At 42.7% G+C, this 26,623-nt stretch overlaps 1 protein-coding gene across 2 annotated transcripts in view; it reads right to left on the bottom strand.

Moving 5' to 3' along the window:
* LOC118393915 (tyrosine-protein kinase Fes/Fps) overlaps window positions 1–26,623 on the bottom strand; it is a 39,822-nt gene that overhangs the window by 786 nt on the left and 12,413 nt on the right. For both annotated transcript variants that reach the window (XM_035787121.2, XM_035787122.2), the window contains exons 4-18: window positions 23,440–23,536; window positions 22,953–23,136; window positions 18,122–18,259; window positions 17,891–18,010; window positions 14,041–14,163; window positions 12,344–12,539; window positions 8,745–8,822; window positions 4,054–4,263; window positions 3,852–3,974; window positions 2,676–2,729; window positions 2,435–2,553; window positions 2,258–2,352; window positions 2,030–2,153; window positions 1,143–1,300; window positions 576–698 (exon numbers count right to left, since the gene is read on the bottom strand). In XM_035787121.2, coding sequence (XP_035643014.2) covers window positions 576–698; window positions 1,143–1,300; window positions 2,030–2,153; window positions 2,258–2,352; window positions 2,435–2,553; window positions 2,676–2,729; window positions 3,852–3,974; window positions 4,054–4,263; window positions 8,745–8,822; window positions 12,344–12,539; window positions 14,041–14,163; window positions 17,891–18,010; window positions 18,122–18,259; window positions 22,953–23,136; window positions 23,440–23,536 — 1,942 coding nt within the window. The remainder of the gene's footprint in view (window positions 1–575; window positions 699–1,142; window positions 1,301–2,029; window positions 2,154–2,257; window positions 2,353–2,434; window positions 2,554–2,675; window positions 2,730–3,851; window positions 3,975–4,053; window positions 4,264–8,744; window positions 8,823–12,343; window positions 12,540–14,040; window positions 14,164–17,890; window positions 18,011–18,121; window positions 18,260–22,952; window positions 23,137–23,439; window positions 23,537–26,623) is intronic.

Here is a 26,623-nt window from a genome sequence, read left to right as displayed (position 1 = left end):
CTTTTTATTTTTGCACTGTCTATGCACACTCACAGAGTCCTGCTCACTCACACATAATATGCACATACATTTATACTGACTCTACACACACGTACACCCACTCACATACAAGCTGCTGCTACTCTGTTTATCATATATCCTGATGCCTTGTCACCTTACCTCTAGCACTCCAGCAGCCCTGCACATTGTAAATATGGTACTGGAACTGACCCTGTATATAATATGCTTACTTACTTATTGTGTTCTTCATATTTCTTTTTTTTCTCTTTCTAGTCGGGTTTTGAGTTTGCAAGAAAGGTATTTCACTGCACTTGTGCATGTGGTCCTTCTGTAGCTCAGTTGGTAGAGCATGGCGCTTGTAACGCCAGGGTAGTGGGTTCGATCCCCGGGACCACCCATACGTAGAATGTATGCACACATGACTGTAAGTCGCTTTGGATAAAAGCGTCTGCTAAATGGCATATATTATTATTATATATTATGTGACATTAAAACTTGACACTCCTACAGAGCATGAACTACAGTCAACTTCAAATTCTGACTAATGTGTTAGAAATCTCATTGACTCGCTGTACCTTTCTCCACCTCGTCCCTTGTCTGCTGGTTGGACATGCTGGTGTAGGGTGTGACTCCCCTGGAGAATATCTCCCATAGGAGAACTCCAAAACTCCACACGTCACTCTCCGTGGTGTACCTCCCTGAAACACAGGCAGGGGGCAGTATTGAGACAGCTATTACATTTGACAGTGATCCTGTAGAGATGCCATACCCATTCAACTGTACACTATTCCACAATCACAGCGTGAGAAAAGTAGTGATAGAGTTTTGAAATTAAGCTTCCTCTAAGCCCCAAAAGGTATGTTCTGACTTTTATTCTGACAGAACTCGTCTATGTTTCACCAGCACTCCAACCCCAGAGAGCATAGTTCAGCATGTGTCTGTTAGAGATGACATTTCAGAGAAATACAAAAGCAGTACACTAATCACAGGGTGAGGAATGATGGCTGGGTTGACAGGTTGTTGCCATGTTTAGTGGGTTCTCTCTAGCCTTGGGATATGCAGAGATTGATGAATAAAGAGAGGAGGGGGAGAGGGACGGTTGTGAGTGTTGTGGCCGCGGGGCAGAGCCAGATGGGATGTACCATAGTTGAGGGCTTCGGGGGCCGTCCATTTGACAGGGATCTGTTTGAGGCCCCCCGCGGCAGAGTAGACCCCATCCTGCTGCTCGCGAGACATCCCAAAGTCACTGATCTTCACCCTGCTCTGTTCTCCCACCAGACAGTTACGGGCTGCCAGGTCCCTGCACACACAGAGAGACAGAGACACAGAGAGACAGAGAGAGGGGAGGGGGGGTAAGGAAAGGAGGCGCAAGACAGAGGGGTTGAGGGAAAAAATTAGAAGGCAATATAATCGAGGTCAAAAAAACAGGTAGAAGATGAGCCAGAGTGGGAGAGTGAGAAAGAGAGAGAGCGAGAAAGAGAGAGGGCAAGCGAGCGAGAAAGAGTGAGAAAGTGAGTGAGAACGAGACAGTGAGAAAGAGCACCAGAGATCGAGAGCTAGAGAAAGAAGCAAATGACAGCCGATAAATAAGTGAGAGAAAAATCAGCCCCTCTTGTCATCTGTGGGCTCCCTGATGCAGGGTGTAGTAGTGAGCAGAGGCAGTTTGACATGCGGTGTTAGGAGGAGTGTTAGAGGGTAACGGAGGCTGGAGCATCCAGCCTGGATGTGTTCCTGCTTGGTTAATTATCCAGCACTCCTATGATGAGCCAGGAGCCAGGGCTCTGAGTCCTATGTCCTCTGCAACCTCCTCAGAGACACGGCAGCTTAACACTCCTAGGGTCATTCCTACGCTACAGGCTCCAGTAACCCCTACACACTGGGTTAACTTCAGTGTCCCAAAAACCTCAATCTGTTTCATCATCTAGAATAAATTGTGCAATCAAAGGCAATGTAATCTTGTCACATTGTATGGCAGCCTTCATTCAGCTCAATGTCTGAGAAGACTAGATCCATCTCCCTAGCCTCTCACCGGTGGATGCATTTCTTGCTCTCCAAATACTCCATGCCAGATGCCACATTCTCTGCCATTTTCACCAGCATATTTGACTTCAGGTTGTGACCTTCACAGCGCAGGAAGGACAGGAAGTCTCCCCCTGGCAGAACACACACAGTCACACACACACTTTATTAGTCGATTGTAATGATAGAATGTACTGTAGCTGTGGTTAGTGTAAAGGCCCGCGACAGATTGGCTCACCTTGTACCAGCTCCATAATGATATAGATGGGTTGTTTCTGTGTGCAGACACCAATCAGCTTCACTATGTTAGGGTGGTCATACTGCTTTAGGATCCTGCACAGCAGAGAGAGAGACAGCAAGGTCAATGTGAACGAGAGAGACTGAGAAAGAGAACGAGAGAGAAAGAAAGACTGACCTGGCCTCCATAAGGAACCTGTTCTTGTGTTCTGGGGCCAGGTTCTCTCTGCAGGCTTTTACAGCTACAGGGGTGTTATCAGAAAGCAGACGACCACTGTACACCTCCCCAAAGTTACCCTGGACAACAGACACACATCAAGCTTAATTCTGGATCTTGGCTGAAACAAAAACAGAAGGCCAACCTGACAATCAGAGATTCTCATAACTCCAAACAGACATTCCACAGGTGGTGAGCTCACCTGGCCAATGCTCTGCCCCAGGATGACATCATCGTGTTCCAGAACCCACTTGTCCTGGAGGGAGAGAGATAGAGAGGAACCAATCAGAGATACCAGTTCTGCTGTTCCTTCTGAATGGGTAGACTGACTTTGCAGCCTGGTAGAAGCATTTCGGACCAACTTCTAAAACTGCGTTGTACGAGTGTAAAATAGTGTTTGTGTACAGTATGTGTGTGTGTAGAATGGAGACCTTGTAGTGTGTGCCAAACACTGGAGCCCATTTGATGGGCAGCATAATGGTAGTACAGTATGCATGCAGCTCTAGAGAACATGTGAGTGTGTTATGTATAGCACTCTGCAGGAGGGTGGAGAGCAAGTATGAGTATGTGGATCTTGGGAGCTCATTAAAATCAGATGGATCCTAACGCTGAGACAGCTGCTACGCAGAGCTGGTGTATTCCAGGCCCATTCACTCCCAACATGCTCAGGAGAGGTGTAATAGAAGCTTGCGCGCATGCAGGCACACACACAGTGTTTTGCACACACTACAGGGTCGCTATTCCACACACACACAAAACATAGACCTACATATATACAAGAGCACCCCCTGACTCACACATCTCCCTCCTCCCACATACATACAGTTAAACCCACAGGTCCACCCAACACCAGCACACAGGACCAGGGGCCCATTAACTACACTTTGCTAAGCCCCAGACTTAATTGATGGCCGCCTCATTATTCTTAACCTGTTAGAAGCATTAACCAACAGCCACTTGTCCCACAGCACAGAATGAGAAAGGCAGCTGAGGGTTTTTACTGTAATCCTGCCAAGGACAGATTTAGAACACCATCTAAGCTAAAAGAAAAATGTATGTAATTGGTCTCAGTATAAGTCCCAGATAAATTAAAGGTAAAATTGTCATTACAGAACTACTGGAGAAAGATAACTTAACATGTGGGAATGTAATTTAATCCTTATTTAGGTAAGTTAAACTAATAACATTAATATTTAAGAAATACTTAGACAAATAAAGCATTGAGGAACCTTGAATTAAACACGATAAAACAAAACAACAGACTTTTCAACAAAGGTAAAACAGGATCTACAAAATATTACAGTTGACCAGTGAGTGAGTGAGTGTGAGAGAGAGTGAGTGAATGAGTGAGTGAGAGAGAGAGAGAGAGAAGCGTAACCTTTAGGACAGGTCTCTTCAGGACAATGTCGGATCTCTTGGTGACGTGTTGGTGTGAGGAGACCAGGTGGTTCATCAGCATGGGAACGGTGTGGAATCCCTCTCCATCCAGGCGGTACATATTCTAAACACACACACTTTATAACTATACAAACTGTACAGACATGATCATATTGTAAATACACACTCACTCACTCACTCACGTCTGTGCTCTGGATAAGGAAGTGCCTGCAAGCGCCAGCCCAGTGGACAGAAAGGACATACTCCTGTTTGCCCTGACTCTGTCTGACCAGGAAGTCTCCATCACACCTCAGCAGTTCCTGAACTTCCAGCCTGGGGATGACTCCGTGGTACCAGTTCTGCTGCTCCAGGGGGCGCTCTACCTCTGGGACTGGGGACAGGGCAGGGGGCACCTGGAGGGGGTTCACACAGCAAGGTCAATGAGGGGCCAGGTAAGGAGGGACCTGGGCATGGAGCGCCCACTGTGAGACTCATTCATAAGCCATAAATTGATTTCAATGGGAGATTAGTGCGATTTGAGATGCATGAGTCTCACACGGTATCTCTAGATGAGATTCAGCACAGGGGAACACACACATACACCCAGTGGTGTAGTGGAGGATAAACAAGTCAACACAGTTTACATATTTTTTTGCCCAACAGTTTACACAACTTTTGCAGAAAAATGCAGAAATGAAAGAATAGGAAGGGTTACTTTTTTCACCACAAACGCGATCAGAGTTTACCCACCAACTTTGTTACCACTACATCACAGACTAATACATAGACAGGTTTACAATACACTGTTAAGGAGACTAGATACATGGAAGATACAGCTACAAACTACATTGATCAGGAGATACAAAATACACTGCTCAAAAACAATACAATATATCTCTACAGACCACACACATGGATACTAGTGATGTAACGGACCCTAGTTGATCCGTGATCCGGATCACCCCCACGGTTCGGCAAGCATGTGAACCGCAGATTAATTGCAACGTTTAACCATCATAGTGTGAAATACAGTTTTACTGCCGCTGTTACTTTTTAAAGTCATAATTCCCTAAATATCGATGCAGAGTTGCAGTGAAAAGATAAAGACAAGACAGATGTATTTTACTCTAAAGCCTGAAGGTTGATTTTTTTTAAAGCAGTTGTGTGTACTGTTCACGTGAAATGTTGAATCCCAACGAATCAATCTTGGATGATCGCGTTACAAAAAGCAAAGAAGAAAAATGAGCAGTGACAGCCATGGCTAGCGGAGGAGCTGAAGAACTGGAAAAGCCTCCCGCTTCATTTAAGTCTCATGTATGGGAGCATTTTTGTTTCCCTGTGAAGGGTGGTGGACAACACCATAACGGTGTGTAGGCATTGTGCCACAAGAAATCCGTATGATCATGGAAATACATCGGGCATGGCCACACATTTAAAGCGTCATCACCCTGGTGTGTCAGTGACGGGAGCCAACATTTAAGCAGCCCTTTACTGCAGAATCAGACCGGGCTAAAGCCTACACCAAATCTATTGGGATATTTATCGCTTTAGACCTGAGGCCATACTCAGTTGTGGAAAACAAAGGGTTGCAATATATTGTAATGGAGCAGGTCGCTAACTCTCGACCTTCTAGCCCGAAGTCCAGCGTGCTATCGACTGTGCCCCAAAAGCATGCTCGAGCGGCAGAGTCCATATCCGCGCTTATAAACCCAGGGTCGTTACAATATGGTGAATGTGCTTGAGCCAAGCTACGAAATCCCCTCGCGCAACCACTTCAGTAGGAATATCGTGCCAGATATTTATGAACAGGAAAATAACAAAATTGTCGATGAATTATCCAAGGAATCCCCTGTTGCCTTCACCACAGACGGGTGGACCTGCTGGGCAACGGAAAGCTACGTGACTGACAGCTCACTACACCACAGACCGGTGGAAGACGCAAAGTCTGGTGCTACAGACACGACCCCTCTGCGAGAATCACACAGGCACAAATCTGGCGCAGGTACTGCTAGGAGCAGTAGCAAAGTGGAAGCTAGAGAGGCCCAATAGCAATATCCCAACCACCACAGATAATGCCAAGAACCAAGTAAATGCAGTGATAGAAGCTGGAATGGGGCCACAGATATCTTGCTTTGCACATGTAATCAATTTGACATCCCAAAGGGGAATCTCAGTGAAGAAGATGGACCGCCTCCTTGGGAGGATCAGGAAGGTGGTTTCCTTTTTCCAGACGCTCATGTGCTTAAGACCAAGCAACAAATGCTACAGCTACCGACCCACGAGCTCATACACGATGTCACAACAAGATGGAATTCCACTTATGACATGTTGGGAGCGTTATCTTGAGCAGCAGGCAGCTGTATACGCTGCACTGACCGACAAGACCCTGACAAAAAATAAAGACATAGTCACCTTATCTGATGACCTGAAAGTGGCCGTCTGTGTCCATGATCCTACCTCTGAAAACAAGGATTCTACAATCCATGGCCCCAAGTGAGGAAGACAGCACCATCACTAGAGATGTCAAGGCTGCCATTAGAGAGGACCTGAACCCCAGATACCCCCCTAATGTACAGGACTACCTTCATAGATCTACTGCACTGGATCCAAGGTTCAAGTCCCTGTCTCACCTAGACCCTAACCCTACACCGGAGGACATACAGTGATCTCACCACTGAGATTGTGGCCACTGAAGAGGTAACAAAAAAGAAGAAGAGTGAATTACTTCAATAATAAATATACTGCAGTCAAATCAAAGATTTGGAATTGGAATCATCTAGTTTTTATTTGGAATAATAATGACTTTTATTAAATGTTATTGCCACAATTATAGTTCTAGAGCTGACAGGAGCAGACTCCGAGGCATCTCCTCCACAAAATCATTTGGCCATGAAGGAGCTTTTCGGGGAGACCTTTGCGAGCAAGGACACAGGCAAGATGTTTGACAACACCATCAACAGGAGGTGGCATCCTACAGGGCAGCAAGTGGCGTTCCAGTGGATGGTGATCCACTAACATGGTGGAAAAACAATGAGTGTAAATACCCTCACATTGCCATGCCGACAAGATGCTACCTGGCTATGCCTGGCACTTCAGTTCCCAACGAGAGGGTGTTCTCCACAGCAGGGGACATAGAGACTGCAAAGGAGGTCTATCCTCTCCCAGACAATGTTGACAACCTCATCTTTTTTTTAAAGAATTTGAAGTTATAAGCTCAGGTCTGTTTTGCTTTCTTTTCTTTACTTATTTTTGATGATGTGGACACAGGCTAGTTTTTCATTCACTATTGTTCATAGGAAGACAGTATCATGCCTCATATTGCACTTTTTGTGCAATATTTTATTTTAAGATTTTATTTAAACATAGAAAAGTTATTAAAGTAATAAATGGAAAGCAAAGTTATATTTGTCCCCCACCCCCCCTCCCTTTTTTTGCTGATCTGGAAAATGATCAGATCCGTGACTCAAAACCGTGATCCGGACCGAACCATGAGTTTTGTGATCCGTTGCACCACTAATGGATACCTAGTCATTTTTTTAACTACAGACAACATGGCGCCAATTCAAAAAGACCCTACTGTTCAGATGACAAGATAAGGCATACTACAACATTGTAAACAAACATCTCTAGAGAGAAGATAGATAAAAAAAGAGGAAAGCCAGATGAGAATGAAAGGCGTTTCACAACCGGAGTCCTACTCTGAACAGTTAGGCTTATTACAGAGAAAACACGGCCATTTGCTGTTTGACAAGGGAACTGTTTGACTGTCTGACTTGAGTTGTTTGAATAGACAGAGACAGATAAATCAAAAGGCAGCAGGTGGGTGAAAACAGAACAGGTCCATCTGTGACAGGGGTGATCACAATGATGTCTCACAGACAATGAATGACTATAGTTGACCGTGTATGAAAATAACAGATTGTCTATGGTCACAGCTGAATCAGAATTAGTTAGGTAACATAGATAAATAAGATGTTTTATTTATTTTATACTTGTCATTAGAATATCTTCTTTTGGACTATACTGTTGGCAGTTGCATTTTCCTCTCTCTTCTCTAGGGAAAAGTCACTTGGGGCCCAGAGAGGGCAGAGGTCAGGCTTGTCTTTTACATGTCTGGTAATAGGCAGAATATCAGAAAGGGAGAAGTCAGGTTTGAACATTGTCTTCATAATGAATATATCTGTGAAACCATGTGAAGGGCTCCACTATGTCTGTACTCCAGTCACTCCCTCCTTTTCCCATTGGGGGGAGGAGTATGGCAATGTCTGGAACCATTGTATGTCCCCTCTGATGTTGAAACTTGTCTTTCATAGTATATGACCTAGAGGCTCACTCCTCTCAGGGAGCTTGTCCAGGGGTGGGTTGTATTTGAGATGGGAGTATCTAGAATTGACATTTGATATATGCCATTGGATGAGGTAATGTTTTGGTAATAGGAAGTACCAAGAATGAGAAGTAGAACCTCGTCTTAGAGAGCAAATTGAACGATAATTTATAGCTAATGCTGTCTGGCTATGAGATACTCTTCTCTCAAGTAAAAGTCTTTCTTTGTGAACAGTTCCTAAGATCTGTGGTTTGTCATGTCGACTAGGGGGTGAATCTTTGCTATAAAAGATCTCAGTTGCCATTATGTTGACACTCTCAGAGAATTCATTTATAGACACTGAATTGATCTGAGAGTCACCGTGCTATGGTGAAGCTCAATATATTATTAAAAGATGAAGTTTAAAATACAACTCTAACTTGTGTGTGGTTTGTAAACTCTCCTTTCACTTAGTAATACAGGAAATTACCACGACACTATGCTGCATCACTGGTATGACCATAACTGTGTACTATGTATGACCATAGCTGACTATTTCTGAACACTGACTGTGTATGTTACATCACTGACCGTGTATTTGGGTTTGAACAGGCCGCTAAAATGGCTTATGATGCCGTCCACACTGAGGTTTCTGAGGCCGTCCCTCTCCTGAAACAACACAGAGCACAACCATCATCAACCTCTCTTAGGAATGCTCATCACCACCAGTACCTGTGTTTATAATAACAACATGTAACAGCACTCAGAAACGCATCATAATCCACAGATGAGAGAATGTCACAAAAAATTACAAACATGATGAGTAGAGAATGTCAAAGAAGAAAATACTTGTTTGCTTTAGGGTGGATCTGGATAAAACAGCGCTATGAAAATGGGTGAAGGAATGCACTTGAGTCAACACCATGACAGACAGCTACGTATGCAAAGCACCAAGATCCTCAATCATGCCTCTGTTTCAATAGAGATGGTTGTGTCTGAACGAGACAAGAGTATAGGTTGTCCTCAGTACAGAACAGACTGGTTGAGTCCGTCGGTAGTTCAGATGCCTTCTAGTTGAACTGTAAGGTAACATAAGGGCAATTCCAAGGTAGCAGAATGATGCTGAGATTTTTTACTTTAAAAGTATGCCAAACAAAAACCACTGATTGCAAAGTTAAACAAGTCATACAACTCTATGCACAAGCAGTACTTTTAAACATTTACAGAGAATTTTACAAAAACACATTTACTTGAAGAACAGTACAGATGTAAAGTTTAACAGAATGATGGTAAAATCTCCTTCAGTTTATTTATGTGACCACGTTTTCCAAAAACCCTTAAATATCTACTCCGAATTGAGATTCAAAGAAGTTTGCAGAAAGATTGGGGTGTCAGCTATAACATGATACATTGAGTTTGATTTTTTAAATATATTTTTAAAATATTTTGGATATTGAACCACAGTAAGTGAAGTGGATTACCACCCGGTAAGAGTGATGGTAACATAATGGCATCATGGGTGCCTGAACTGTACTATACAGAAATGCATAATCCTGAATGGCATTCTCTTCATGGTGATGTATCCTGAATAGGTACAAAAAGGTAGAAACATTTTATATCCTCCTTTGCATGTTTGGGTTATATTCTACATACTTGCTATTCTAATGAGCGCCGCCCCAAAACAAGATGAAATTTGGTTGGTCAGGACCGCACCAAATCTGTACCAATCATAGAGGTCTATGTTTCACAAGTTTGTACATCACAGTTTAGCACAGAGTACAGTACAGCAGAGTAGAGTTCAGTGCAGTATAGTACTATACAGTAAATTATACTGTGCTCTACTGTACTGTACTAAACTATACTGTACAGTACAGTACTGACCTATACTCTACTTTCCTTTACTGTACTCAATCAAACCAACTTGTATTTGTCACGTGTAGACTTTACCGTGAAACTATCTCAGGAGCTCTTCCCAACAATGCACAGTTAAAAATAAGAAAATAAGAAAAATACAAATAGTAACAAGAATGAAGCTGTATAAAAAGGAGTACCACTACCATGTCACTGAGCAGGGGTACAAGGTATTTGAGGTAGATGTGTACATGAAGGCAGGGTAAAGTGAATAGGCATCAGAATAGATAATAATAAGAGTAAAATTAAAAACAGTAGCAGCATATGATGATTGTGAAATAATGTGTGTATGCCGTCGGGGTGTGTGTGTGCGCGTATGTATGTGGTGTATGTGAATGTGTGTGGGTTTGAGTGAGACTGTCAGTGTGATGTTTGTGGGTGAGTCTATACATAGTGTATATACAGTTGAAGTCCGAAGTTTACATACACTTTAGCCAAATATATTTAAACTGTTTTTCACAATTCCTGACATTTAATCCTAGTAAAAATTCCCTGTCTTAGGTCAGTTAATAAGATCAGCACTTTATTTTAAGCATGTGAAATGTCAGAATAATAGTAGAGAGAATTATTTATTTCAGCTTTTATTTCTTTCATCACATTCCCAGTGGGTCAGAAGTATACATACACTTAATTAGTATTTGGTAGCATTGCCTTTAAATGGTTTAACTTGGGTCAAACATGTCGGGTAGCCTTCCACAAGCTTCCCACAATAAGTTGGGTGGATTTTGGCCCATTCGTCCTGACAGAGCTGGTGTAATTGAGTCAGGTTTGTAGGCCTCCTTGCTCGCACACGCTTTTTCAGTTCTGCCCACACATTTTCTATAGGATTGAGGTCAGGGCTTTGTTATGGTCACTCCAGTACCTTGACTTTGTTGTCCCTAAGCCATTTTGACACAACTTTGGAAGTATGCTTGGGGTCATTGTCCATTTAGAAGACACATTTGCGACCAAGATTTACTTCCTGACTGATGTCTTGAGATGTTGCTTCAATATATCCACATACTTTTCTTTCCTCGTGATGCCATCTATTTTGTGAAGTGCACCAGTCCCTCTTGCAGCAAAGCACCCCCACAAGCACCTCCGTGCTTCATGGTTGGGATGGTGTTCTTTGGCTTGCAAGCCTCCCCCTTTTTCCTCCAATGGTCATTATGGCCAAACAGTTCTATTTTTGTTTCATCAGATCAGAGGACATTTCTCCAAAAAGTACAATCTTTGTCCCCATGTGCAGTCTGGCTTTTTAATGGCGGTTTTGGAGCAGTGATTGTGACCCACTGGAATTGTGATACAGTGAATTATAAGTGAAATAATCTGTCTGTAAACAATTGTTGGAAAAATTACTTGTCTCATGCACAAAGTAGATGTCCTAAACGACTTGCCAAAACTATAGTTTGTTGACAATAAATTTGTGGAGTGATTGAAAAATGAGTTTTAATGACTCCAACCTAAGTGTATGTAAACTTCCGACTTCAACTGTATATAGTGTTGTTAGTGTGCATAGAGTCAGTGCAAGATAGGGCCAATGCAGATAGTCCAGGTAACCATTTAGCAGTATTATGGCTATTTAGCCATCTTTAGCAGCCTTTGCTTATTCCTAATATTTAGGATGGAAAATGGTTAAACACGTTATACATGCCTTTGTAAAAAATAGACTCAGCTTTCATTTGACAGTAAATTTGATGCGCTCCAATGAGTCACATTTTAGTGCTCGTGTGACTTTTTACATGGTGGCATTTTACAAATGCCCATAACACCAGGGTTTCAACACAACCTGCATGAGAACATCGATGCAATTCACTTTAGTCATCTGGTACTACTGTGTGAGTATAGAGTGGACAACAAACCAATTAACCTTTTGTTTAATTTCTTTCATTTTCAAAACAATGGTATTTCAAAAGCTTTTATATATAGCTCAGTGATTTTCATAAGCCCACAGTACATTAGTGTTTAAGTGATGATGTATTTGTAGAACTTATAAAGCAGCAAACTACCAAGCTAACAAACGAAAGTACACAACAATCACATATGATAATGAATGAGAAGAACCTGAACTCAGAACACACAATGGAGAACTAGAAACAAACAAGTCAATAACAACATCTTACACAATGAGTGCAATCACAGGTCAGGTTCCCATACGAGACAAGACAATGAAACATACGCAAGGGACAGAGATCATCTCAACCACAGGAAGCATGGTATCTCTTTCAGATGAGTGGCAGGGATCAGATATGCAGAGGGTGTGTGTGTGTTTGAGAGAGAGAGGGAGAGAGGAGACCTACACTAGAGGTGATAGAGGAGAGGGAGATACGATCCTCTTCCAGCCCCAGGGCAGGTGGGGGTTCACTGGATCCCAGCCATTCCAGCTTCCCCTTCAGCAGCAACCTCTGTGCCTCCAGCCTGGTTCTAGCTCCCAGGGACAGCATCACCTGCTGTCGGCTCTCCTCCAGCGCATGCCTCTTACTGAACTGGTAAACCCTGCAGAGAGAGGAGCAGCCTGTCAGCTCATCAATTAAATCATTGTGATGATACTGTGGAACAATGTGTTTCCATTTCAACATATAGCAACAATTCCATTGACTTTTGCCTCACGGTCAATATATTTAAAGCATAACTGACATGCCCGATGGCTTTACACAAGAATACTGGTCAACTGGCCCATCTCCTACACCTTAGCCATATTGCTTCCGCAGGGCACTCACCAAGAGTATAGTTGAAATGAGATATTCTATACAGGAGAAGTAGGGTTAAAATGCAGTAAGTCATGTCAGAATGTAGCTGATGTATTACTTAACAACAGCTGCAAATTCCAATAAAACTACATCACGTTTTAAAGCTCACTTTCCTTGCTGTCTAACAACACTATCATGAATCTAGTGAAGAGGTTTTCTGGGTCAGAGTGCATATTTATTTAGTTCATAGCACAAATGTTTGTTAGCACGTTTCTCACACTGGCTTTAGCCATGGCGGAAACAGACCAGCCCAGGCAAGTGCAGGGAGATTGCCATGCAACACGTGCCTTACAGGGAGACGTCTTCATAGTGTGACAAATTCCCATGAATTGTGAATCTGTTCAAACCGAACAGCTAGCGCGACAGCTAAAATGGCTTTGTAAAAATATATATTTCAGCTAATAGGGAGTACCTAACAAAGTAACTACATTATGGCATTCGCTAATCATAATCTTTTTACATATAATAGAAATGTCGGTATATTCGTGGACAAAATTCTTCCTTACTTACTTTTCAAATATTGCACTGCTACATTAACTAACATCACCACTTGGGTAAAAGAGTTCTTTACTAATCAAGAAAGCATTCAGTCGCTCCCGTCTGTCTCTGTTGATTTCCAAAGTGTTTCATCAAACCCATGACTCCTTAAGGAGAGGCATGTTTCCCTCGGCACCAGTGAACATTAGGCTAGTGTCAGTCAACACAGCTGCTCCATCTATGCACTAAGAGCTTATTAGTAACGTCTAATAACAGCGGACAGGCATCTAAACCAAGACAAATGAGAGAAGCTTGAAAAGTCTCCTCATATCACCATGTTATATTCATAAGGCATAGTGAGTCTGTCCCCCAGAGAGCAGCCAGCTTAGCCAGCCATAGCAGAGAGGAGAGCAGCCTAAACTACTCTGATATGAGACTGCCTGCACCACCATTGAGAGGAGATACACCAACACACCTCAAAAATATGACGCAGATCAATGGCAAAATGCATTACTCTTTTTTTCCCAGTCAGTGTTGGTGAAGACGGTGGTTTGGTACTGCCAGAGCCAACTTTATCCTGGTTCAGACCATAAAAATGTAATTCTATTGTGTAATTCTATGTTTACCCAGGATAAATGACCGTATTATCAGGTATAACAGGTATAACAGCTGTAAGTACTATCTAATGACACTATATCTGCCTAAGTGATTACCAAGTATGCTTGCCCATGTAAAGTTGGACCTTCCAGTACATGTGGATATCGCCTCACCTCTGACCCCGTTTGATGCACTCTTCCTCTGCCTCTAGCTCCAACTCCAGCTGGTTGACTGAGGCCTGTTGGGAAACCACATTACCAGCTAGAGACAGCAGTTCCTCTTCCACTGCAGTCAACCTGGTAGAGGGGTAGAGACATGGGGAGAGAAGGGGGACCAAGGGGTGAAATGTGTTGTTGGTGTTGAGATTGTGTGTGTGTGTGTGTGCCTTTTAAAATGATAAACTTGGATTAGCTAACACAGCGTGGCATTGGAACACAGGAGTGATGGCTGCTGATAAATAGGTCTCTGTATGCCTATACAGATATTCCAGAAAAATCTGCCATTAAAAGGTCTTAAACAAATGTAAAAAATAATAGTGAAGAAATCAAAACTAGGAAATAACACATGGAATCATGTAGAAACCAAAAAAAAGTGTTAAACTGGAGTGGCATTGCCAGTCTCCAGACCTGAACCCAATAGAAAATCTTTAGAGGGAGCTGAAAGTCCGTATTGCCCAGCGACAGCCCTGAAACCTGAAGGATCTGGAGGAGGTCTGTATGGAGGAGTGGGCCAAAATCCCTGCTGCAGTGTGTGCAAACCTGGTCAAGAACTACAGGAAACGTATGATTCCTTTAATTGCAAACAAAGATTTCTGTGCGAAATATTCAGTTCTGCTTCTCTGATGTATCAAATACTTATGTCATGCAATAAAATGCAAATTAATTACTTAAAAATCATACAATGTGATTTTCTCTCACAGTTGAAGTGTACCTATGATAAAAATGACAGACCTCTACATGCTTTGTAAGTAGGAAAACCTGCAAAATCGGCAGTGTATCAAATACTTGTTCTCCCCACTGTATTTACACACACACAGTGGAAGTCGGAAGTTTACATACACTTTGGAATCATTAAAACTAGTTTTCAACCCCTCCACAAATTTCTTGTTAACAAACTATAGCTTTGGAAAGTTGGTTAGGACATCTACTTTGTGCATGATACAAGACATTTTTCCAACAATTGTTTACAGACAGATTATTTCACTTATAATTCCCTGTATCACACTCCCAGTGGGTCAGAAGTTTACATACACTAAGTTGACTGTGCATTTAAACAGTTTGGAAAATTCCAGAAAATGATGGCATGGCTTTAGAAGCTTCTGATAGGCTAATTGACATAATTTGAATCAATTGGAGGTGTACCTGTGGACGTATTTCAAGGCCTATCTTCCAACTCAGTGCCTCTTTGCTTGACATCATGGGAAAATCAAAAGACATCAACCAAGACCTCAGAAACTTTTTTGTAGACCTCCAGAAGTCTGCTACATCCTTAGGAACAATTTCCAAACGCCTGAAGGTACCACATTCATCTGTACAAACAATAGTACGCAAGTATAAACACCGTGGGACCACGCAGCCGTCATACCACTCAGGAAGGAGATGCGTTCTGTCTCCTAGAGATGAACATACTTTGGTGCGAAAAGTGCAAATCAATTCCAGAACATCAAAGGACCTTGTGAAAATGCTGGAGGAAACCAGTACAAAAGTATCTATATCCACAGTAAAACAAGTCCTATATCGACATAACCTGAAAGGCCGCTCAGCCTGGTCCCAAAGCCACTGCTGCGTTGTCTTGGCTGTGTGCTTAGGGTAGTTGTCCTGTTGGAAGGTGAACCTTCGCCTCAGTCAGAGGTCCTGAGCACTCTGGAGCAGGTTTTCATCAAGGACCTCTCTGTACTTTGCTCCGTTCATCTTTCCCTCCATCCTAACTAGAGGTCGATCGATTATGATTCTTCAACAGCGATAGCAATTATTGGAGGACCAAATAAACCGATACCGATTCAAATCGGCCGATATATACATACTACTATTATAGGAATTATGACGCGTCGACTATTTCTCTCTATACCATTTGTATTTCATATACCTTTGACTATTGGATGTTCTAATAGGTACTTTAGTATTGCTAGCCTAATTTCAGGAGTTGATAGGCTTGAAGTCATAAACAGCTCTGTGGTCAAGCATTGCTTAGAGCCTCTGGCAAACGGAGTAAAGTTTGAATGAGTCCTTACGAGCCTGCTGCTGCCTACCACCGCTCAGCCAGACTGCTCTATCAAATCATAGACTTAATTATAATATAATAAACGCAGAAATACGAGCATTCGGTCATTAATATGGTCAAATCCGTAAACTATAATTTCGAAAACAAAACTATTATTCTTTCAGTGAAATACGGAACCGTTCCGTATTTTATCGAACGGGTGGCAACCCTAAGTCTAAATATTGCTGTTACATTGCACAACCTTCAATGTTATGTCATTATTATGTACAATTCTGGCAAATTAGTTCGCAATGAGCCAGGCAGCCCAAACTGCTGACTCGGTGTGCAATGAACGTAAGAGAAGTGACACAATTTCCCTAGTTAACATGAATTTCTTTTAAATAAATATGCAGGTTTAAAAAAAAAAATACTTCTGTGTATTGATTTTAAGAAAGGCATTGATGTTTGTGGTTAGGTACATTTGTGCAACGATTGTGCTTTTGTTAAATCACTCGTTTGGCGAAGTAGTCTGTAATTCGATAATAAATTAACAGGCACCGCATTGATTATATGCAACACAGCTAGTTAACCTACTAATATCATCAACCATGTGTAGTTAACTAGTGATTATGTTTAGATTGATTGTTTTTTAAAAGATAAGTTTAATTCTAGCTTGTAACTTACCTTGGCTCCTCGCTGCACTCAGGTAACAGGTGGTCAAGCCTGCCACGCAGTTACCTCGTGGAATGCAATGTAATCGGCCATAATCGGCATCCAAAAATGCTGATTACCGATTGTTATGAAAACCTGAAATCGGCCCTAATTAATCGGACAACCTCTAATCCTAACTAGTCTCCTAGTCCCTGCCGCTGAAAAACATCCCCACAGCTTGATGCTGCCACCACGCTTCACCGTAGGGATGGTGCCAGATTTAGTGACGCATAGCATTCAGGCCAAAGTGTTCAATCTTGGTTTCATCAGACCAGAGAATCTTGTTTCTCATGATCTGAGAGTCTTTAGGTGTCATGTGCCTTTCCTGGAGAGTGGCTTCCGGCTGGCCACTCTACCATAAAGGCCTGATTGGCGGAGTGCTGCAGAGATGGTTGTCCTTCTGAAAGTTTCTTCAATCTCCACAGAGGAACTCTAGAGCTCTGTCAGAGTGACCATCGGGTTCTTGGTCAACTCCCTGACCAAGGCCCTTCTCCCCCAATTGCTCAGTTTGGCCAGGCGGCCAGTTCTAGGTTGTCTTGGCGGTTCCGAACTTCTTCCATTTAGGAATGATGGAGGCAACTGTTCTTGGGGACCTTCATTGCTGCAGAAATGTTTTGGTACCCTTCCCCAGATCTGTGCCTTGACACAATCCTGTCTCAGAGCTCTACAGACAATTCCTTCGACCTCATGACTTGGTTTTTCTCTGAGATGCACTGTCAACTGTGGGAACCTTACTGTATAGACAGACGTAGGCCTTTCCAAATCATGTCCAATCAATTGAATTTACCACAGGTGGAATCCAATCAAGTTGTAGAAACATCTCAAGGATGATCAATGGAAACAGGATGCACCTGATTTCAATTTCAAGTCTCATTGCAAAGGGTCTGAATACTTAAGTAAATAAGGTATCTGTTTTTTGTTTTTATAAATGTGAAAAAAATTATAAAAACCTGTTTTCGCTGTGTCATTATGTGGTATTGTATGTAGACTGATGAGGAAAAAAACATTTAGTACATTTTAGAATAAGGCTGTATCTACATTTTTTGGGGGGAAAAGTCAAGGGGTCTGAATACTTTTTGATTGCGCTGTGTCTGTGTGTGCGTATAAACTAACCTGTGCTGGATCCCCTCCACTGTAAGCTCATTTAGTTCCAGCTCTCCAGTCTTCAGTCGATCTGTGTTCTCCAAAAGACCAGAGTCAAACTCCACACACACCGGAACCTCCCCTACAGACCTGAACACACATGGTGAAACTTTTCAGCCTCTTGACTGCACTAAGATCTGAATATTTACATTTGAGTAATTTAGCAGATTCTCTTATCCAGAGTGACTTGCAGCTGAATACCTGTTCTGTTGGATGAAGCTCTCGTACTCTCTGTGTGGCTCTATGGCCATCAAAGCAGCAGACATCTCCTCGTGGACAGATACGACCTCATGTTGGAGCATACTGGACATGTCATAGTACTCCTGCAGAATCTCCTTCCTGGGTTACAGGGCAAAAGTCAGAGGTCAGGACAGTATTATTCAATCCTGGTCTGGGGACCCACTGGGTGTGCAGGTTTTTTCCAGCCCAGCACTAATGCACCATCTAATCAAAGGCTTGATGATCAGTTATTAAATTAGGTACAGTGACTTCGGAAAGTATTCAGACCCCTTAACTTTTTCCACATTTTGTTAGGTTATAGCCTTATTCTAAAATGAAATCTACACACAATACTCCATAATGACAAAGCAAAAACTGTTTAGAAATGTTTGCTGATTCATAAAATAATAATAAATAAACAGAACAGACATTTACATAAGTATTCAGACCCTCTACTCACTACTTTGTTGAAGCACCGTTGGCAGCGATTACAGCCTCGATTCATCTTGAGTACAAGTTTGGCACACCTGTACTTGGGTAGTTTCTCCCATTCTTCTCAGCAGATCTTCTCAAACTCTGTCAGGCTGAATGGGGAGGGTTGCTGCACAGCTATTTTCAGGTCTCTCCAGAGTTGTTTGATTGAGTTCAAGTCCGAGCTCTGGCTGAGCCACTCAAGGACATGCATGCTCTTCTACCGATTGCTGCCCGCACCCGCCCGCACCGACTAGCATCACTAACTCTGGAAGGTTCTGACATAGAATATGTGGACAACTACAAATACTTAGGTGTCTGGTTAGACTGTAAACTCCCCTTCCAGACTCACATTAAGCATCTCCAATTCAAAATTAAATCTAGAATCGGCTTCCTATTTTACAACAAAGCCTCCTTCACTCATGCTGCCAAACATACGGGAGGTCGACCGATTAATTAGGTCCGATTTCAAATTTTCATAACAATCGGTAATCTGCATTTTAAGACACCAAATATGGCCGATTACATTGCACTCCACGAGGAGCAGTCTCTGTTATGCGAGTGCATCACGGAGCCAAGGTAAGGTGCTAGCTAGCATTACATTTATCTTATTAAACAAAAATCAATCCTAATATAATCCCTAGTTAACTACACATGGTTGATGATATTACTAGTTTATCTAGCTTGTCCTCCGTTGTATATAATCGATGCGGTGGCTGTTAATTTATCATTGAATCACAGCCTACATCACCAAACGGGTGATTTAACAAGCGCATACGCAAAAAGCACTGTCATTGCACCAATGTGTACCTAACCATAAACATCAACGCCTTTCTTAAAATCAATACACAAGTATATATTTTTTAAACCTGCATATTTAGTAAACATTGCCTGCTAACATGAATTTCTTTTAACTTGGCAACTTGTGTTAATTCTCTTGCGTTCTGTGCAACACAGTCAGGGTATATGCATCAGTTTGGGCCGCCTGGTTTGTTGCGAACTGTGTGAAGACTATTTCTTCCTAACAAAGACAGCCAACTGCGCCAAACGGGGGATGAAAAAGCGCATTTGAGAAAAAATCTCAATCGTTGCACGAATGTACCTAACCATAAACATCAATGCCTTTCTTAAAATCAATACACAAGTATATATTTTTTAAACCTGCATATTTAGTTAAAAAAAATAATGTTAGCAGGCAATATTATTTAGGGACATTGTGTCACTTCTCTTGCGTTCATTGCACGCAGAGTCAGGGTATATGCAACAGTTTGGGCCGCATGGCTCATTGAGAACTAATTTGCCAGAATTGTACATAATAATGACATAACATTGAAGGTTGTGAATTGTAACAGCAAAATGTAGGTTTATGGATGCCACCCGTTAGATAAAATACGGGACGGTTCCGTATTTCACTGAAAGAATAAACGTTTTGTTTTCGAAATGATAGTTTTACGGATTTGACCATATTAATGACCTAAGGCTCGTAATTTCTGCGTGTTATTATATTATAATTAAGTCTATGATTTGATAGAGCAGTCTGACTGAGCGATGGTAGGCACCAGCAGGCTCATAAGCATTCATTCAAACAGCACTTTCCTGCATTTGCCAGCACCTGTTAGCAATGCTTCAAGCATTGCACTGTTTATGACTTCAAGCCCAAGATTAGGCTGGCAATACTAAAGTACCTATTAGAACAATAGTCAAAGGTATATGAAATACAAATGGTAGAGAGAGAAATAGTCCTATAATTACTACAACCTAAAAGTTCTTACCTGGGAATATTGAAGACTCATGTTAAAAGGAACCACCAGCTTTCATATGTTCTCATGTTTTGGGCAATTAACTTTTTTACATGGCACATATTGCACTTTCTTCTCCAACACTTTGTTTTTGCATTATTTAAACCAAATTGAACATGTTTCATAATTTATTTGAGACTAAATTGATTTTATTGATGTATTATATTAAGTTAAAATAAAAGTGTTCATTGTTCATTCAGTATTGTTGAAATTGTCATTATTACTTTTTTTTACATTTAAAAATGAATAATTTTTAAAAAAAATTTAATTTAATTTTATTATTATTATTATTATTATTATTTTTTAAATCGGCCGACTAATCAGTATCGGCTTTTTTTGGTCCTCCAATAATCGGTACCGGAGTTGAAAAATCATAGTCGGTGGACCTCTAAAACATACCCTCGTAAAACTGACTATTCTATCCTTGACTTTGGCGATGTCATTTACAAAGTAGCTTCCAACACTCTACTCAGCAAATTGGATGTAGTCTATCACAGTGCCATCCGTTTTGTCACCAAAGCCCATATACTACCCACCACTGCGACCTGTATGCTCTTTTTGGCTGGCCCTCGCTACATATTCGTCGCCAACCCCACTGGCTCCAGGTCAATTATTACGTCTTTGCTACGTAAAGCCCCGCCTTATCTCAGCTCACTAGTCACCATAGCAACACGCGCTCCAGCAGGTATATTTCACTGCTCATCCCCAAAGCCAACACCTCAATTGGCCGCCTTTCCTTCCAGTTCTCTGCTGCTAATGACTGGAACAAATTGCAAAAATCACTGAAGCTGGAGACATATCTCCCTCACTAACTTTAAGCATCAGCTGTCAGAGCAGCTTACCAACCACTCTACCTGTACACAGCCAATCTGTAGATAACAATATGGGGTGGGTGTGCCATTTATTTTTTTGCTCTTTTGCACCCCAGTATCTCTACTTGCACATCATCATCTGCACATCTATCACTCCAGTGTTAATGCTAAATTGTCATTATTTCGCCACCATGGCCTATTTATTGCCTTAACTCCCTAATCTTACTACATCTGCACACACTGTACATAGACTTTTTCTATTGTGTTATTGACTGTATGTTTTGTTTATCCTATGTGTAACTCTGTGTTGTTGTTTTTAGTCGCACTGCTTTGCTTTATCTTGGCCAGGTCACAAGTTGAAAATGAGATCTTGTTCTCAACGGGCCTACCTGGTTGAATAAAGTTGAAATTATTATTATTATTTTAATTCATAGACTTGTCCCGAAGCCACTCCTGTGTTGTCTTGGCTGTGTGCTTAGGGTCGTTGTCCTGTTGGATGGTGAACCTTCACCCCAGTCTGAGGTCATGAAAGGTCTAGAGCAGGTTTTCATCAAGGATCTCTCTGTACTTTGCTCCGTTCATCTTTGCCTCGATCCTGACTTTTCTCCCTGCCACTGAAAAACATCCCCACAGCATGATGCTGCCACCACGCTTCACCGTAGGGATGGGGCCAGGTTTCTTCCAGACACGACGTTGGCATTCAGGCCAAAGAGTTCAATCTTGGTTTCATCAGACCAGAGAAAATTGTTTCTCATGATCTGAGAGTCTTCAGGTGCCTTTTGGCAAACTCCAAGTGGGTTGTCATGTGCCTTTTACTGAACAGTGGTCTCCGGCTGGCCACTCTACCATAAAGGCCTGATTGGCGGTGTGCTGCAGAGATGGTTGTCCTTCTGGAAGGTTCTCCAATTTCCACAGAGGAACTCTAGAGCTCTGTCAGAGTTCTTGATCAACTCCCTGACCAAGGCTCTTCTCCCCCGATTGCTCAGTTTGACCGGGCGGCGAGTTCTAGGTTGTCTTGGCGGTTCCGAACTTCTTCCAATTAATACTGATGGAGGCCACTGTGTTCTTGGGAACCTTCAATGCGGCAGAAATGTTTTGGTACCCTTCCCCAGATCTGTGCCTCGACACAATCTTGTCTCGGAGCTCTACAGACAATTCTTTTGACCTCGTGGCTTGGTTTTTGCTCTGACATGTACTGTCAACTGTGGGACCTTATATAGACAAGTGTGTGCCTTTCCAATTAATTTTTTTAAATTTCACCTTTATTTAACCAGGTAGGCAAGTTGAGAACAAGTTCTCATTTACAATTGCGACCTGGCCAAGATAAAGCAAAGCAGTTCGAAACATACAACGACACAGTCAATAATACAAATCATCATGTCAAATCAATTGAATTTACCACAGGTAGATTCCAATCAAGTTGTAGAAACATCTCAAGGATGATCAATGGAAACAGGATGCACCTGAGCTCAATTTCGAGTCTCATAGCAAAGGGTCTGAATATTTATCTAAATAAGGTATTTCAGTTTTTTATGTGCAATATATATAAAAAACAGTTTTCGCTTTGTCATTATGGGGTATTGTATGTAGATTGCTGAGGAAATTGTTTTATTTAAACAATTTTAGAATAAGGCTGTACCGCGCTGTACACACACAATATGATTATCACTGACTGGGAATTCACTGACAGAGTTGTGCTTTCCCCTCAATCACCCACACACACACACTTACAGTACAAGTACCATCTCCTGCTGTAGGCTCTGTAGTGCCATGAGCAGGGCAGGTTGGGCCTGGCTGTAGTGGTGCTGATGGTACACCTGGGCTGCTCTGACTGACAGAACATACTCATTATGAAGCTCATGGAGCCTCAGAGTAGCCTTCACATAGCGCTCCCTCGCACGCTCACGTTCTTTATCTAAACAAACACAAGATATATGTATATATAGATGTGTGTGTATATATATATATATATATCAGTAGAACACACACAAATGTAGCATAGAAGTAGAAAAACAATACACATGACAAATAGTCACTACTAATATGATCAACTGTGTTAATTTGGTGAATCATTAGGACACCAGTTGTCTAAACAGAACTATCAGGAGGTAATGATCATCTGTTTTCCAGAATGTAATCCTTTCAGTCAGTCAAAGTGAGAGTGGGTCTGTGCTGTTTGGAGAAATGAGACGGAGCCAGACAGAGTGAGCTTCCCCACCTTTACTGGCCTCCTGGTACTTCCTCTTTGCCTGCCCTGCATCCCTCACCAGCTGTCTATAGCTGGCCTTCAGCCTCTCCAGCTCTGTCTGGGTCACCTGACAAATGGAAAGGGTATATTAGTGTTACTTCATCCAAACAAGGTGCATAAATTGAAGAACAAATGGGACGAGTAGAGAGATATTCAGCCACTCTCTAAGAACAATGAGAGTCCTCAAATACATTTCTACTATCTAACCACACAGCACCGTCATCAGAGGGAAAGGAGGGGATCATAAATGTACTTAAAAAGGAGTGGAGGTGATACTGTACAAACAAGTGATACGGGTGTGGTTTGTTAAAAGTGGGAGTGCCTTCACAACGCAGGCTTTTGTTTGACCCCAGCTTTGCCACGTCTGAGACAACACAGACAGATGAGAGAGAGTAGAAAGACCAGGCAGGAAAGACCGGAACCCAGACCCTACAGGTCTGTATCCCAACACCTCTCAACTCAGAGGTAGAGGCACACAGGAAGTGGTCGGTGACATCAGAGAGGCCCTGGTAACAGAAACTGGTTTGACTGCAATTCTTTACCCTTAACATTTCCATTAAGCCACCATCTAAGGCAGTGGTCACCAACCTATCTGAGTCATGATCACTTTCTGAGTCAAAATGCCTATGTAACATTAACCAATTAAAAACAGTTCTGTAGCAATGATGTTTGTGCAGTAGGCTATAGGCCAAATACATTATCACTGTATATTGGCTATGCTTGAATTGCCCTGCCAATTATGTTCTTCTCAGACAATTTTGAAATTCTATTTAAAAAATGTAGGTATATGATCACACTGGGAATAGATCATTTGTTGTAGTACTTGTGAGGCAGAGCTGAGTGAGCATAGTATTATTATTATTATTTTACTGGACTGATGGCCTGCATCTGATGTTCAGTCTGAGGAGAGGCAGGGAGCAGCGGTACCTCCGCTGAGAAAAGAGAACAGTCTTCTAGCTGATGGCAAAACTCAAGTCACACTGCATTGTTTCTGCCTTATGTACCAATTCATGTTGTTATTCCTATGATCAGAGAAAGATAAATATTCCTCGATATTAAAAAAGACAAGCCACTAATAATAACAACAACAATGCAAGCTTATCAAAAATTTGATACAATCATTCATTGCAGCTGCAGTGCTGGTTGTAGCATGAGTGGAAGTAGTGAGAAAGTGTATTTTATGGCTTATAAAAGTGTTGAACAAGGTGCTGACAGTGTTGAACAACAACTTAAACATGAACTTACTCATAAAAACAGTCGCTCTTTGCTGTATTAGTTAAAACATTTCACAGTATCAACTTTGCTATGACAATGACGGTGCACTTGATTTGTTCTCTAGGTTCGCCGGGTAGGCGGAGTTCTACCTTCTGACACATGAAATGGTTAAAACTTTGCCTTCCCGGGACTGGGGCTGCTGAATGAAGTGCACCTACCGCCAACAGCATGAAACAAAAAACAAAACAAAATAAAAAATAGGAACAAGGCTTTATCGTAGTTTTATTTACAGAAATGTTTGGTGATCGACTAGGAATGCCTTGAGATCGACCAGTCGACCGCAATTGACCGGTTGGTGACCACTGATCTAAGGTTAAAAATAACTATTTTTTAGGGGGTACATCAGATTTATTACTGCAGATAGATTGTGGTTTCCATCAATGTAATTGTCTGCATAATTTCCAATCCCCCATTTGTATATGAAATCAGATGAAATCTCTCGTCTTGTGACGGCCGGCCGCCCAACAACCTGCCCGCTCGACCCTATCCCCTCCTCTCTTCTCCAGACTATTTCCGGAGACCTTCTCCCTTACCTCACCTCGCTCATCAACTCATCCCTGACCGCTGGCTACGTCCCTTCCGTCTTCAAGAGAGCGAGAGTTGCACCCCTTCTGAAAAAACCTACACTCGATCCCTCCGATGTCAACAACTACAGACCAGTATCCCTTCTTTCTTTTCTCTCCAAAACTCTTGAACGTGCCGTCCTTGGCCAGCTCTCCCGCTATCTCTCTCAGAATGACCTTCTTGATCCAAATCAGTCAGGTTTCAAGACTAGTCATTCAACTGAGACTGCTCTTCTCTGTATCACGGAGGCGCTCTGCACCGCTAAAGCTAACTCTCTCTCCTCTGCTCTCATCCTTCTAGACCTATCGGCTGCCTTCGATACTGTGAACCATCAGATCCTCCTCTCCACCCTCTCCGAGTTGGGCATCTCCGGCGCGGCCCACGCTTGGATTGCGTCCTACCTGACAGGTCGCTCCTACCAGGTGGCGTGGCGAGAATCTGTCTCCTCACCACGCGCTCTCACCACTGGTGTCCCCAGGGCTCTGTTCTAGGCCCTCTCCTATTCTCGCTATACACCAAGTCACTTGGCTCTGTCATAACCTCACATGGTCTCTCCTATCATTGCTATGCAGATGACACACAATTAATCTTCTCCTTTCCTCCTTCTGATGACCAGGTGGTGAATCGCATCTCTGCATGTCTGGCAGACATATCAGTGTGGATGACGGATCACCACCTCAAGCTGAACCTCGGCAAGACGGAGCTGCTCTTCCTCCCGGGGAAGGACTGCCCGTTCCATGATCTCGCCATCACGGTTGACAACTCCATTGTGTCCTCCTCCCAGAGCGCTAAGAACCTTGGCGTGATCCTGGACAACACCCTGTCGTTCTCAACTAACATCAAGGCGGTGGCCCGTTCCTGTAGGTTCATGCTCTACAACATCCGCAGAGTACGACCCTGCCTCACACAGGAAGCGGCGCAGGTCCTAATCCAGGCACTTGTCATCTCCCGTCTGGATTACTGCAACTCGCTGTTGGCTGGGCTCCCTGCCTGTGCCATTAAACCCCTACAACTCATCCAGAACGCCGCAGCCCGTCTGGTGTTCAACCTTCCCAAGTTCTCTCACGTCACCCCGCTCCTCCGCTCTCTCCACTGGCTTCCAGTTGAAGCTCGCATCCGCTACAAGACCATGGTGCTTGCCTACGGAGCTGTGAGGGGAACGGCACCTCAGTACCTCCAGGCTCTGATCAGGCCCTACACCCAAACAAGGGCACTGCGTTCATCCACCTCTGGCCTGCTCGCCTCCCTACCACTGAGGAAGTACAGTTCCCGCTCAGCCCAGTCAAAACTGTTCGCTGCTCTGGCTCCCCAATGG

Source organism: Oncorhynchus keta, chromosome 14, assembly GCF_023373465.1.
Source record: "Oncorhynchus keta strain PuntledgeMale-10-30-2019 chromosome 14, Oket_V2, whole genome shotgun sequence".
Taxonomy (NCBI): Eukaryota; Metazoa; Chordata; class Actinopteri; order Salmoniformes; family Salmonidae; genus Oncorhynchus; species Oncorhynchus keta.
Note: the sequence above shows the minus strand (reverse complement) of the source record. Positions and strands in the feature narration are given on the sequence as shown.